The sequence below is a fragment of the Balaenoptera acutorostrata genome, chromosome 3, assembly GCF_949987535.1.
Source record: "Balaenoptera acutorostrata chromosome 3, mBalAcu1.1, whole genome shotgun sequence".
Classification (NCBI taxonomy): Eukaryota; Metazoa; Chordata; class Mammalia; order Artiodactyla; family Balaenopteridae; genus Balaenoptera; species Balaenoptera acutorostrata.
The window spans coordinates 66,638,908-66,654,816 of NC_080066.1; the positions used below are offsets into that span (position 1 = coordinate 66,638,908).

At 36.6% G+C, this 15,909-nt stretch overlaps 1 protein-coding gene across 2 annotated transcripts in view; it reads left to right on the top strand.

The window, feature by feature from the left end:
- UACA (uveal autoantigen with coiled-coil domains and ankyrin repeats) overlaps positions 1–15,909 on the top strand; it is an 87,594-nt gene that overhangs the window by 38,599 nt on the left and 33,086 nt on the right. Inside the window, exons 1-4 of one of the 2 annotated variants that reach the window (XM_007197784.3) lie at positions 3,956–4,420; positions 6,567–6,700; positions 11,658–11,746; positions 15,140–15,204. In XM_007197784.3, coding sequence (XP_007197846.2) covers positions 4,382–4,420; positions 6,567–6,700; positions 11,658–11,746; positions 15,140–15,204 — 327 coding nt within the window. In that variant the 5' untranslated portion in view covers positions 3,956–4,381. Of the gene's footprint in view, positions 1–3,955; positions 4,421–6,566; positions 6,701–11,657; positions 11,747–15,139; positions 15,205–15,909 lie in introns of those variants that run through there. The other variant, XM_057542907.1, reaches the window with a different exon arrangement.

Consider the following 15,909-nt stretch of genomic DNA (forward strand, 5'->3'; position numbering starts at 1 on the left):
GTGTGAAGTGATATCTCATTATGATTTTGATTTGTGTTTCTCTAATTTAATGATGTTGAGCATCTTTTTATATGCTTGTTGGTCATTTGTATATCATCTTTGGAGAAATGTCCGTTCAAGTCCTTTGCCCATTTTTAATTGGGTTATTTGTTTCTTTATAATTGAGTTACAGTTCTTTACATATTCTGCATATTAAACCTTCATCAGATATATGATTTGGAAATGTTTTCTCCCATTCTTTAGGTTGCCTTTTCACTCTGTTGTTTGTGTCCTTTGATGTACAGAAGTTTTTAAGTTTGATGTAGTCCCATTTGTCTATTTTTGCTTTTGTTGCCTGTGCTTTTGGTGTCATATCTAAGAAATCATTGTTAAATCCAAAGTCATGAAGCTTTTCCCCTATATTTTCTTCTAGGAGTTTTATATTTAGATGTTAAATTTAGGTCTTTAAATTTAGCCTTTAATCATTTTGAATTAATTTTTCTATATGGTGTAAGATAAGGGTCCAACTTCATTCTTTTGCATGTGGATATCCAGTTTCCTCAACGCCATTTGTTGAAGAGACTGTCCTTTCCCCATTGAGTGGTCTTCGCACCCTCGTCAAAGATCATTTGACTACATATGTGAAGGTTTATTTCTAGGTTCTTTATTTTTATTTATTTATTTATGGCTGTGTTGGGTCCTCGCCCCTGCGCGAGGGCTTTCTCCAGTTGCGGCAAGTGGGGACCACTCTTCATCGCAGTGCACGGGCCTCTCACTATCGCGGCCTCTCTTGTTGCGGAGCACAGGCTCCAGACGCGCAGGCTCAGTAATTGTGGCTCACGGGCCTAGCCACTCCGCGGCACGCGGGATCCTCCCAGACCAGGGCTCGAACCCGTGTCCCCCGCACTGGCAGGCAGACTCCCAACCACTGCGCCACCAGGGAAGCCCTAGGTTCTTTATTCTATTTCATTGATCTAAGTATCTGTCTCTATGCCAGTACCATACTGTTTTGATTACTGTAGCTTTGTAATATGTTTTGAAGTCAGGAAGTGTGAGACCTCCAAATTTGTTGTTCTTTTTCAAGATTATTTGGCTATTTGGTTTCCCCTGAAAGTCAGTATGAATTTTAGGCTGGATTTTTCTATTTCTGAAAAAAATGCCTTTGGAATTTTGATAGAGATTGTGTTGAATTGTGGATTGCTTCGAGTAGTATTGACATTTAACAATAGTAAGTCTTCCAAGCTGAACACAAACTGTCTTTCTATTATTTGTGTCTTCTCTAATTTCTTTCAATAATGTTTTGTAGTTTTTGGTATACAGGTCTTTCGCTTCCTTGGTTAGGTTTATTCCTAGTTATTGTATTATTATTATTTTTTTCAAATTAGTGTTTTTGTTTTTGTTTTGTTTTTAACATCTTTATTGGAGTATAATTGCTTTACAATGTTGTGTTAGTTTCTGCTGTATAACAAAGTGAATCAGCTATAAGTATACATATATCCCCATTATTGTATTATTTTTGATGCTATTGTAAGTGGAATTGTTTTCTTAATTTTATTTCTGGATTGCTCATTGTTAGTGTATACAGAAGCACAATTGATTACTGTGTGCTGATTTTGTATCCTGCAACTGTGCTGAATTCATTTATTAATTCTAACAGTTTCTTTTTCTTGTGGAATTTTTAGGGTTTTCTATGTATAACATCATGGCATCTGCAAACAGAGATAATTTTACTTCTTCCTTTCCAATTTGGATACCTTTTATTTCCTTTTCTTGTCTAATTGTTCTGGGTAGGACTTCTAATACTATGTTGAATAAAAATGGTGAGAGTGAGACTCCTTTTCTTGTTCCTGATCGTAGAGGATAAGTGTTTCACCATTGAATATGATGTTAGCTATGTGCTTTTCATATATTACCATTATTATGTTAGGGTAATTTCCGTCTATTTCCAGTTTTTTGAGTGTTTTTATCATGAAAGATTTTAAATCTTATTTAATGATATTTCTACATTAGTTGAGATGATCATGGACTTTTGTCCTTAAGTCAGTTAATGTGGTGTATTACATTGATCAATTTTCATGTGATGAACTGTCCTTGCATTCCAAGAATAAATCCCACTTGGTCATGGTGTATAATCCTTTTAATGTGCTGTTGAATTCAGTCTGTCCCCCTGATTATTCTGATTACTTTTGAAGTAAATACCAGAAACAGGCATTAAGCTGATAAACAGGTAAACATATGATATAAGGGCAGATACTGATAACTATTATGAAGATAATTGAAACAGGGCAGAAAGATAAAGAGTGGCAAGGGTAGAATGGGGCTGGTACTGTTTAGATACAGAGGTCTGAGAAGCCCTCTAACGCAGTGATATTTAAGAAGAACCAGAATGAAGGTGAGGGAAGAACCTTACAGGCACAGGGGACAGCAGAGGTGGGAATTTGCTTAGAGCTCTTGGGAAATACCTGGGAAGGCGGGAGCGAGAGTAGGAACAAGAGAGTAAGTCACAGAGGCTGGGGAGGTTCTGGATATTTGCAGAATAGGAGGGCACGTAAATCCCATCTCCTGAGCCTTAGTTATTAGCACAGATAGCTCCATATATGGCTTTTATTACTCATTACAGATTTCCCCCTGTCTTTTTATTTCCTTTGCCTTTGCTGTCCTATATATAGAAAGAATGTGCTTGCTTTGTTAACCAAAGGACAGGGCCTGAGTTCTATCCCACCCAGATTTCCTCTGAAGAGGGTGAAATGGAGTGGGTGGAGTCACTGGGTCCAGCCAAGAATCCACTGTGATGTCTAATGTGATTTGGGGGAAAAAAAAATCATTGTTTCAAAAATAAAACATTATGGTATATGATCTTACATATTTTATAATTAGAATATGTACTTAATATTTTAAATTTAAATAGTAGGAAATGGATTTCTTGATGAAATTCGTAACAGAACTTTTAACTGGCAGCATGATCTATAGTATAGAGTTACCTCCTTCCTATAAACAGTTGTATTGGGATGTTTAGCATTCCCATGAAATGATTTCCCAAATCTGCCTTTTTGGAGGAAGTGTAAATTACTCTTGTGTTACTGTGGGAACTAGAAGGTACAGAACACCCTGGAGCTTGTAGACATTTGTCACCATCCTTGATAATGTAAGGAATGTTGTGGTACAAGCATGTTAAACATCATGGAGAATGTGGAGAGGTTGTTTGCTTTGTCCCCACATGGAGTTTTATTTACAGTCTTGTTCAGTGATTTATGCATTTGTCTCCTCTAGTATTTAATCATTTTATTTGTTTGTTAGAATCCCTGAATCTAGATAATTTGATTCCACTGATAAAATATTTACTTGTTATATTAGGCAGGGTGCTAAACTTGGAAATTAAGAGTACTGAGTTAAATTTAAAATTTGTTGAAAAGTATTCATCGTAATGCAGACTATTTAATGTCTTGGCAGTGCCTCTGGCTCTTCTCATTTAATGTGTTAGGAGACAGACTGGCAGCAGTTGTAAGCTGAAACCTGGTTGTATGCGGAACGAGACTGATAGGGGTACAAGGAAAATGGAGAAAATCTGAAAATGTTTCTGTGTGTGTGTGTTTCCTTAAATTAAAGTGTGACACATTTGCTTAAAATAGAATTTTATATTCTGTTTATCAAGTTTATTATAACTTCATGATAGAGGATCCTAAGACTGAAACTGGTTTTAAATATTGTTTTGTGGAATAACCAAATTTGTCTCTTAACAATTTTGTCGTGATGTCATGCAAGTTGCTTTGATATAATAAGCATGTTTTACAATGTGTTTGAGTCATTTTTCCCTAGCAGACCTCAAGTTTATTACTCAGAGGAGAAGCATGAATTTACAGTATATTCTTAGCTGCTCTTCTCTATCTATCACTCAGCTGTCAAGGCCTATGGAATCTAAAATAGATCCTGACCAATGGGAGACAGCCTACACACTGCTTACGGGGTGATTCGGATGTGGACAGCTTTATCGTGCACAGACGCTGGTCTGTGTTGCAGTGTTGAGGCGGCAGGATGCAGAGTTGAAGTTTTCCAGTGGAGTCCCTGAAAAGGGACAACTTTGAAAGACAGCTTCTAAAGAATAACAAATAGGAGGAGTTACAGTACCTGATTTGGGGCTGCTCTTACTCAAGTGCTGCACAGCAAGGAAGATAATTTTCAAGCGTTATGAAGGCGGAGAAGGATTCTGAAGACGAAGAAAATATCGTTAGAGATCCAAGCTAAGTGTAGCCCAGCATGAAGACTGCAGAACAGGAAGAGTTGTAACGAGAAGGAGCGAGTCACTTGTTAGGCGTTTCTCTGAGGGCTTGCTTTGTGAGCTACAGAGATTTGTAACTTAATGCGAAGTAGTTTGCTGTTAGCAACAAGAAACTAAATCCTGTCTATGATGAACTGTTGGTTTTCTTGTGCTCCTAAGAACAGAGTAGGTATCCCTGTAGTCCAGTGTAACAAGAGTCTTGGCTAGGCTTTTTGAACTGTATTCTTTTAAAATGTACTGTCTTATTAATTTTGGTTTCTTTGTCTTATTATATTCTCTCTGCTTTATTTGATTAGCAGATTGGGGTTAGTGATAGAAAACAAAAGTTCTTGTTTCTTTTTCTGTGTTTAAAAAGCATATAATAGAATCTTAATAATTGAGCAGTATTTCTGTTAACTGACAGTGGACCAAAATGGAAAACAATGCTTAGTGGAGTAGAACTGAGAATCACAGGATAATATGAGACTTTAATTCCATTTAATTATCTTTTAAAGAGCCTTACTTTTGGATTTTACAATTGTTTTAGTGTTTTAAATAGCTCCTTTCTCCACCAGGACTTTACCTGGAAATAAAGTTGGGTTGTTCTAAGTGCAAGGATAAACTAATCAATTTAGAGCAAGTGTTTGTGTGCTAAACATGACTTAATCCCTTAGGCATTTGAAAACACAAAGCCTACATCTACTACCTCTCCCCAATTTAGAGTCAGTAAACTGATTGTTTTGTTTTAAAGCTAAAGAAAGGGGATGCCTAAAATGTAGTTTAGACTTTGAGCTAGTGAGTAGGGCTTAGCCACTACTCATAGTTGGTAGTTTGAACTTTTCAAGTTAGAAGGAAGTGGGTTCATCTCCAAACTTGACTAGAGACAACAATTCTGAAGTCTGTGTAGGTACTTGAATCAGATTTCAGGGGTGGGTTAAAATTTTAATGTATTTATCTTTTTTCATATTCAGTTTTTATATTTTTCACTTCAAGTATTTAATGAATACATTGCTTATTTAGCTAGAAAATTGGTTGCTTTCTTTTTTTCTGGTTTAGAGGGGATAGTAGATATAAAATAATCATACTGATCAAACATTTAGAGGATATGCTTCATTTAAGTGATTCATTTCCCCCCTCCAGAAATTTGTTATGGTATTTGTGGATATAGGAATTGCTTTGTAAGTTAAGTGAAAAATATGTACATCTTTTTTTGTTCTAGAAATGATGCTGGACTTAGCAAAGAATTTAGCAATAAGTTTACTGTATAGAATTTTAAAAGGCTAAAACCTTACTTGTTTAAATAATGTATATTTTAGTGCTGGGTTCTACATTTCTACTTACTAAGAAAAGGTTGAAGTTATTGGCTACAGAATGTCTTGAATATATTTTCTCCAATCAGAGCTAAAGATAACCTTGATATAATTAAAATATACATCATGTGATATATTCTCCTATTAAAAAAAATTGCCTTTGAGCTTCCTTTTAAATACACATGCACTAAGTTTTTGTTGAAATAAAAAATCTTTTTTTAACAAAAGCAATATATGTTGAATGTAAAGAAGGAAGAAAATGAAAGTCATCTGTGATCCTATAATTTTAGGATTTTTAAGTAGTTAATACTTTAGTCTTTTTTCATTTTATTCTATGTAGAAGTTTCTTTTTATCCTAATATATAAGCACAATGGATTGCTTTTTCTCTTGAGTGTACATGTGTGTAATTTGCCTCCATAATTGTATTTCGAACAGTGCCTTTTAAACGAGTAGTGGTGGTGGGGTTCTTAAAAGGTGTGCAGAATTCCACTGTATCTAAGGGTCTTGGGAGATAATCAGAGCCAAATCTGAAAGCATGAGTTACAGAATAGGAAAAAAAAGAGCACACTGATTTTGGAAGTCATGAGAAATCTTGATTGGGCTTGGCTGCTTGAGTCATTTAATGTCCCTGGAGCCTTGATTTTTCTCATCTGTTAAGTGGGGATGATAATTCTAGTTTACTAGGATTGTTCGAGTCATTCATGCCTGGAACAGGGTAGGTGTTCAGCAGTTGCTCATCTCCTTTCTCTGCTCTGAAGGCAAAGAAAGCAGGGCAGAAAACATGAGAGACATCCTTTTTCTCAAAAGTATAATTAAAGTATTTCTTGTACATTAGGTGTTTGGAAAGGTTCTTTTTGTGACGTTGGAACAGCAGGGACAAGGAAATTTGGGGTGCAGCTGGTAACTGAGTGATGTATTATACATTACTGCTTTCCCTTCTCTTTTTTTTCTCCCCTTCTTTGGAAAGTCTTACTAATAGATATAGTATGCTATGTTTACATTCTTTTTTTCTTTTTTGTAGCAAGCAGCAGATTGGAACAAATATGATGACCGATTGATGAAAGCAGCAGAAAGGGGAGATGTAGAAAAAGTGTCCTCACTCCTTGCTAAAAAAGGGGTCAGTCCAGGCAAACTAGATGTGGAAGGCAGATCTGCGTGAGTATTACTGACGATAATTCCCTAAAGGGAATTTGGGTAGACCATTGGGATACAAATGAAATTTGTGAATTATGGTTATCAACATTTAATTTAAAAAAACCTTTATCAAAACCCACACTATAAAAAAAACAAAACAAAACAAAAAAAAAACCCACACTATAAAATCTTTCAACATCACTTTCAAACAATTTGGACTAATAATTGTTCTCAATATGAAAGATTTTCAAGTGAGAGAAAGAATACTAAAATACTACCCAGTGGTCTAGTTGTTTGGGCGCTGTGGCAAACCATAGCCTGGGTTATTTGGTGCATTTTTATTCGGTGAAATTTTGTTTATAAGCTTTTTTATACTCCTTATCATATTTGATCCTCGCAGTGGCCCTTTGAAAAAAGTAGGAAAAAGTTTACAGAGGTTAAATAACTTGGTCTAGTCTCATTAAAAGTCACAGGTCTGGGCTTCCCTCATGGCGCAGTGGTTAAGAATCCACCTGCCGGGCTTCCCTGGTAGCGCAGTGGTTGAGAATCTGCTTGCCAATGCAGGGGACACAGGTTCAAGCCCTGGTTTGGGAAGATCCCACATGCCGCGGAGCAACTAGGCCAGTGAGCCACAATTACTGAGCCTGCGTGTCTGGAGCCTGTGCTCCGCAACAAGAGAGGCCGCAATAGTGAGAGGCCCGTGCACCGCAATGAAGAGTGGCCCCCACTTGCCGCAACTAGAGAAAGCCCTCACACAGAAACGAAGACCCAACACAGCCAATAAATAAATAAATAAATAAATTAAAAAAAAAAAAGAATCCACCTGCCAAGGCAGGGGACACGGGTTCGAGCCCTGGTCCGGGAAGATCCCACATGCCGCGGAGCAACTAAGCCCGCGAGCTGCAACTACTGAGCCTGCATGGTATAACTACTGAAGCCTGCACACCTAGAGCCCGTGTTCCACAACAAGAGAAGTCACTGCAATGAGAAGCCCTCTCACCACAACTAGAGAAAGCCCACACGCAGCAAGGAAGACCCAATGCAGCCAAAAAAAAAAAAAAAAAGTCACAGGTCTGTGATGTAAACCCAAGTTTTCTGTCTTGGAAGAGTTCTGTAAATTACACTGCCTTTTCCTCTTAACCCCCAATCCATTTTTATATTTGGGTAATTAATTTAAATGAGAATGTTTAGGGCAGTAGGGAGGCAGACTGACTAGTGTGACTTAGGGAGATACAGGTAGTGATCCTACCCTTTTGCTTTTGTGTTACTGAGGACTTTACATGCTTATGAACCAGGTATCTTTTCTCTCACCCCTCCCCAGTCTTTATCATTTCTCTTCCTGTTGAGGATGGGGAGCAGTTGGGTTAAAGGGTAGATCTAGCTTCTGTTACTACCCTCTATAAATATAGCAGTTAAAACCTTATCTGGGAAACCTTCCAAAGTTAGAGGTGAAAAGTCTCGTTTCCTAAAATTCCTCTCCGCCTTATACTTGTGTAAGTTTTTTTTTAGACCATTATAACTGGAAACCAGATACTAAATATAGAAATGAATATTAGGAAGTGGATAGTTAATGTTTGATGTAGGTCACTACCTTAGAATGCTTAGATATTTAAGTATAGTGAAAATAGCAAAGCGTGACTTTAAGTTGTTCATAAGAGCAATAAAGTTTGAGAAGTTCCAATTTTTTTATACTGTTTCAGTTTTATCAAGTAGGCAATTTGATAGCTACAGAAACTGGTTATTTTGAGTCCTGCTTCTATTTTTGCTAATTTTAAACCATTTATAGGGCTCACAGTATAAATAGTGAAAATTTAATATCTAAAACTGACTGTTTTTCATATTTTTTTTCCAAAATGCCAAGATGTTAAAAGATAAAAGGATCTTCTTTGGGATGAAAATCTTCAGTGAAACCTAATTTCTTCAGTTCTGTCCGTCCATGCTTTGAATGTTTTGAATGAATGATTACTTGAGTTTTTGTTCAGATTTTTTTGATCTAAGGTTCAATTTTGAGGGAAATTATTTGTATTAATGGTCAGAATTATGAAAATCTGGTGTAATTTGATTAACTATGAACTTTAGTTTGTGAAATATTTGAGTAGTATTAGTTTCTGAGGTTTTCACTGTAGGAAGTAGAATTCTTTCTGGGATTCATAGGATAAAATATTTTCCTTTTGTTATTCACACACAAATTGTATTCTTTTTTTTTTTTTTTTAAAGTTCAGAGATTTTTTTTTTTAATTTTTCACATGAGAACATGGTTTCTTTTATTTATTTATTTAGTTTTGGCTATGTTGGGTCTTTGTTTCTGTGTGAGGGCTTTCTCTAGTTTCAGCAAGCGGGGGCCACTCTGCATTGCGGTGCGCGGGCCTCTCACTATTGCGGCCTCTCTTGTTACGGAGCACAGGCTCCAGACGCGCAGGCTCAGTAGTTGTGGCTCACGGGCCTAGTTGCTCCGCGGCATGTGGGATCTTCCCGGACCAGGGCTCGAACCCGTGTCCCCTGCCTTGGCAGGCAGATTCTCAACCTCTGCGCCACCAGGGAAGCCCCCTGTATTCTTTCTTAATTAAAGCATTTTATATTTAGTCAAGTATAGGACATATTACAAATATATTTTCTGTAATTATAAAAATAATGTTATTTTGAATGATGTTTTTGGTTTTTAATTCTTGAAATTTAAGACAAAAGTAACATGTCCTTCTTGACCTCTATCCAATTTCAAAAATGAAATATTTGAGGCCTAGCCATAGTCACTGCAAGGATCTGTTTTCTTCCTGTTCGCCTCTTTCCTAAGGTGTAGCCCTTTGCCCAGGCAAAATGGGGCAGGTTCGCCAAGAATCTTCACTGCCACTTGGAGAGCCATGGATTCCAGTTCCTGTCTCCCCATCCCCTCAGGCTGTCAAAAGTACCGTTCAGCCTCCCAGCTGTTTTCTCTGGAATCAGCAAATGCTCCTAGATAAAAAGGAGCCCCAAATACCAAGCTCACCTCTCTGGCCTCTGTCCTTCCCTGCATACTGGCCTAGTAATTTTTCACTATCTTGTTAGCCTACTGATACCTTCAAGCAGATGTATTATTTTTTATGCAGCTCTTCTAGTTGTCCTCAGAGGTGGGGACTGTCCATATTACCTGGATCTCCTATTATAGAAGTAAAAGTACTTGTCTTGTTTAAAAAATGAAAACTTAAAGTTGATTTTTTTAATTGAAAAAGAGTATTTCTATAAAGCAGTTTTCCAAATTTCCTTTGCAACTCTGCATACAATTTAATGATTGATATATCTTCTTTCTGAAGCACGTCTACTATTTATAGTGCAACAGTATTAATAATGCACTGTAGATTTGCTGTGATTTGTGCCCTTTTAAGTGCATCATCAGTATAATGTTGAGTTATTTTGAAGAAAGAAGTCTTTCAGATTTTGTGAGCTAAGAAATGAAAACAAGCAGACCAAAAATGAGATCCCCAAGATTGTTGGAAGACTAAAAACCTTTGCTTGATGGAAATTACCATTCCTCAAAAGGTTCTCATGGTGCATTGCATAGTATAATTCCCCACTTCAGTGTTGCAAAGAGATTGATACCCTCAGCCTTATAGCAATTTAAGGAGAACTTACCTGACTTTTAAGAACACTATATTCCTTTTATCAGAAACATCTCTTTCTCTCTAATTCAAACTTTACACAAACCTGGTTTACTTTACTTAGTAGTGCTCAGTCTCTAGTTTGCATTTATATCCCTTATAATACTAATAGAGGCATAACTAGTGTTGTAATATCTGGAAATGAATTTGCTAGCTATCTCCAGATTTTGTCTCTAAGCATTCAGTTATTCAGATATTTGAGGGTGCATCATCTGTCTGGTACTTTCATTGGTTCTGGGAATATAATAGGAAGCAGAACAGACAAGAATTCCCGCTTTCATCTAGTTAGTTGAGTAGGAAGAGATTAATAGACCATAAAGAAAATAAATCTTGAATTTATATATAGTATTAGAAAATGTGTAATTCTATTTAGAATAATGAAGGCCAGGATGGGGGAGCTTCGAGTACTAAGGTTGCAGAGGATGGGGAAATGTAAAATTTTCAAATGGTATGGTTAGGGAAGACCCCGACAGGGAGTGTGCTGCCAAGTGTGTCTGTATCCAGGCACCTTGCTGAGCCTTTACCTCCTGGCATCTTCACGATGGGTACGGTACTCGTTTAGGACCTGAGTTCAGTGTCCTTTGCCAACAAGTCCTACAGTATTTACTTACAATGTCAGTTCTTAATGCACACAAAATATTTCTGTAAATGTTTATTGATTAAGAAAGTATTAGATGATCAAAGAAACAATGGGATATTTTATCATGTATCTTGAGTACTTGATGGCTTAAAGTTATTTTTTTAAGCAGGCTTTACTTGCCTTATTAGAAAACGTGTTCAACTCTGCCTGTGTGAAATTTGAACCAGTCATACAGGTCTCTGAGTAAAAGGAAGAATAATGTGGTAGTACTTCAGGAAGAAGATGATGCCAGATCTTTTGTGGCTTTCAAGTGTAGCTTAGCTTGTTTTGAAGACTTTTCTATGCCAGGTTTAATATGATAATTCTAAAGAGATGGATAAGTGTTTTGATCTGTCTTTGGCCTTAGCATTACGTGGTAACTTCATTTGTTTTGGCGGTTTCAGTATATTTGAAACTAAGCAAAATAATCTGATAGAAACTTTTCAGTGCATTTATTAAGGTCTAAACACCAGTGCCTTTGTTATTGAAATGATAAACTATAGAGGTAATAATGTAAATTTGAATTAAAATGAGTTTTTCAGTAATATGAGATAGGTTTCTTTTTTCTTGTATTAAATATATAGGTGTTCTAATGTAGCCTTTAAAATGCATGATCACACGTGTGTGTATGTATGTGTGAGTATTAAATATAAGGTGACATTTATGTAACATTTAAGTTGACCTTGAGTAGTTTCCATGGCATAACAAGTATTTTCTTTTTGTTTAGCTTTCATGTTGTAGCCTCAAAGGGGAATCTTGAGTGTTTGAATGCCATCCTCATACATGGAGTTGATATTACAACCAGTGACACCGCAGGTACGTTTGCCTCCATAGTCAGTTACCAACGGAGAAGACAAGCATTGTCCACTGCCAATGCTCTAAATCAGACCTAAATGTGATTTACAAAGAGAAATCCTTAACTTCCTGTTTCTAATTAGCTGAGGTATTGCTCTGGGGGAGAGGGCAAGTACTGGGGATGTAGCAGAAAGGATGACCGAACGGATGAGCAGCTGGAGACCTGAGGTCTAGGGCTGGTCTTGGTAGTGCTACAGGGTTCTAAAATCTCAGACTTTGAAGAACCTTTAGGGGCCATTTAGTTTATACTCATATACTCTTCAGTATATGAATTCTCGCTGTCCTGAGGTCATTTGGTTTTTGGTTGGACATTTCTTGTGTTGAGGAACTAACTGTCTCATAATAACAACATCACCAGTAGTGATCATAACAAGAAGAGGTGACACTTATTTAACATAGATTTAACTACTCTGCTAAGCGCTTTACATGTACTAACTCATTTTATCCTCACATCAAGCCAATGAGGCTGCAAGGCACTGCGCTGTTAAGCCACTTGCCCAGGGTCTTTCAGTGGATGAGTTGCAGTCAGAGTTTGTGTTTTTAACCATTATGCCTCATGAGGAGACCTGGTCTGTGTTTAGCTAGCTATATTTATAAAAATTATTTCTAATAGACAGTTTAAGTCTGTCTCTTACCAGGCCTTCTGCTTAAACTTAGTCATACCTATGTCTATCTTTTAAAATATTACAGCATAAGTTTGTCTGCACATCACAAGATAGATTTTAAGTATTTGAGTATAGCTATTGCTTTTCTTCAGTGTTTTAGTTTTCTGTTCATCTGGACAATCATTCTCAGTTCTCTGAGACCTGTGGCAGCTTATTTCTCTGCACTTCTACTTTGTTTTTCAGTTAAATACGGGAGTTGACCTAGAGCAGAGAATGTCCTTGACAACTTTAATGTTTTATCCTATGACTCCATGTAAATACATGTAATAAATAAATACATTACTGTTAAACAGCATTGTGTTTGGAAATGGAAGGCAAGGAGGGAGAGAGAGAGAGATCACAAATGAGTTAGTGAGGAAAATCTTTACCTAAAGTTACCTTAATTGAAGATGAAACTCAATTTATTTGCCACCTCTGAATGAACAAAAAACTGTTATTACTTATATATATGTTTTCCACTGATGCAGAAGAATATTCATTTTTAGAAATTTTGGATTAACCGTACCATTTCAGAATTCATAAGACTTTATTTATTTATTGTGCTGATTCCAGTTCAAACACGTGTCTTTCTTGTTTTTGTCTGTGTTCTTTCTGCTCTGGACATTTTGGCCTAGTGGCCAGTCTAAGTGACTTTTGCCCTCCCTCCTTCATGTAGATGAAGCTCAAATGCTTTCCCAAGTCTTTTCATATACTGCATTCCGGCATACCTTGTTTTACCCATTTTGTCTTTTGTTTTTGCTGTTGTTTAGTCATGTTTTTATTGATGGGTTTAATTATGTTTGTCTTTAGAGTTGTCCTTTCCTGAGAACAAGGACCTTGTCTCATTTGCTGTTATATTGTCTGTTATAATCCAGATGTGGATATTTGATAAAAATTTGATTAAACAATCTTTATGGATTTTATCTTAACTCCTTTATTTGCTAGCAATATAAAAGTAGATTGAAAATAACTAGATTTCAAGTTAGTGTGGTTTTGAGGTATATGTGACCCAGGTCTTGCCAGGTACGTGCCTTTGGTGTAATTCAGGGTGATATACTTTAGATGTGATATTTCCATGATTTTTTGCTATACTATCTCAAGTGGCTGGATTTGGTATTTCCTTAGCCCTGACCTGACATTTTAATGTGACCAAGTTTCTGTGGCGTTTTGGTAAACACCAGGGACTGTTACCACTGTGTCTATCCTCACTATCCACTCCATGCTCTCTCTTAACTTCTCGTGTAAGTGACAGTTATTCTAATCGCTTTTCAGGATGTGAAATGTTTCTAGAAAGTTTGTTCATGAACAGTAGCAAATTGAAATTTGAAATTGTTACATCTGACTTATTTGTAGAGGATGTTTAGGAGTGGTTGAATATGTTATATCTGTTCAAAGGTCTGGACTCACTGCCTTTTGCTCTAGAACCTGTTAGCTACACAGAAATGATCAGACCCAGCAAAACTTATTCACGTATCTACATGCATATAAAACTGAATGAGAGTTGAAAGTCAGTTTATTCCTTCATCCAGGATGAACAGAACACACATTACTTTTCTAGCAGAAAGGTCTACTTGTGAAGTACAGTTATGTTTGGAGAAGTTTGTGAAGTTAGAGGGAAATTAAGAGCATTAAAGATTGGAAGCTGGCTGCCTGCCAATGCAGGGGACACGGGTTCGAGCCCTGGTCTGGGAAGATCCCACATGCCGCGGAGCAACTGGGCCCATGAGCCACAATTACTGAGCCTGCGCGTCTGGAGCCTGTGCTCCGCAACAAGAGAGGCCACGATAGTGAGAGGCCCGCGCACCGCGATGAAGAGTGGCTCCCGCTTGCCACAACTAGAGAAAGCCCTCGCACAGAAACAAAGACCCAACACAGCCATAAATAAATAAGTTAATTAAAAAAAAAAATAGTGTACATGAGACGTTATTTAAAAAAAAAAAAAAGATTGGAAGCTGGAATAGTCTGGTGAAACGCTTGTAGTTTTCACCATCCAAGAAAGATATTTGTATAAAGAAGTACAATTAGGAGAAATAGTGTTTGGAGGTAGAATGTTCTCTGCAAATTACCTTTTTCAGTATTCAGAGTTAACCTTCCAGATTATCTGGTGACCTCTTCCCTGCTCCCCTCATCATTTCCTTTAAATTTGCACATTTTAATCACATATTTGAACAAATTGTCTGATTTTCAGAGACAGAATCTCTTTGTAAACTTTGAATTTTAGTTGAAGCATAAAAATTAGTTAGAGAATACCCTTTCTTTGACTCACATCTCTTAACCTTTCTCCGTTTTAGTATCCACACTGCCTATTGAGAAATGTTATGTGAAATCTAGTTATCTTTCTCTCCCTCCTATCCCCATTCCTTTTTTTTCTCTTTCTCTTTCTCTCCCTTCTCTCCTATGGCAATATTTAATTACTTACTCTGTTTCAGGAACTGCTCCAGGTATTGGAGATACAGTGGTGAATAAGACAAAATTCTTGCTCTGTAATGAGTTTGTATGTTTATTTTTTCTTCCCACCTTCATTGTTTTGGTGTGTACCTTATCTCTAATTAAAATATGAAACTGGGTGAGACATCTTAGAAACTTAAAGCATGCCTACAAATGAAGTAGTCTGTCAACTGATTTTGGAAAACTGAAGCACATTTCTAAGGAGAATTCACATGTGAAGAAAATAACCCTTATCATATATTTAAAATTATTTCTTTTCTAGGGAGGAATGCTCTTCACCTGGCTGCAAAGTATGGACATGCATTGTGTCTACAAAAACTTCTACAGGTAGTAAAAGTGGTTAATACTTCGACTTTATTATTTTGACTGCAAATAATGGATGTGTTTTTGGAACTTGAGATCAAAGAAAATAGTAGGCTGGCTTCGACTGTTAGCTTACATAATATTTTTTCCATCATTTGTGAAAGAATGTGAACAATAAAGAGCAAAAACTCTGAGGGAAGTGAATTGCATAACTCAGTGTATTAAAAATAAACAACAAAGACTTGACCTTCCTGTTGACATTAGCTGGAGGTTGGAATTTTCTGTCATCTGGTATATGACTTGAGATGAAGTGATACAGCATAGGATCTATATATTTCTGTATAAACATCAATAACTCACACTACATAATATCATTAGTTAAGCTTATAATCAGACAACCACAAAATTCTGTGAACTAGTGGGCTAAATTACGTTTTCAGTTGAAAGGTCTAGTCACACATTTCCTTAAACATGTTTGCCACTAAGTTTCACAGCAGAACTCATTTGTTTTTTCTGATTCAATTGTTCAAGTTTTAATTCTTGCTGGAAAAAAACCCCAAACAATAACAGTTTCTATATTTCATGCTATTGTAATGTACCATATGTTTTCCTGTTTACTGGAATACTGTTAAATTTACAGTATAATGTTATTATATTTGTCACATGTCAAAATATTTATGGCTTGTCTAGTACTCTTTAGAGTTTTTGATAAATGCAATATTTTTAAGA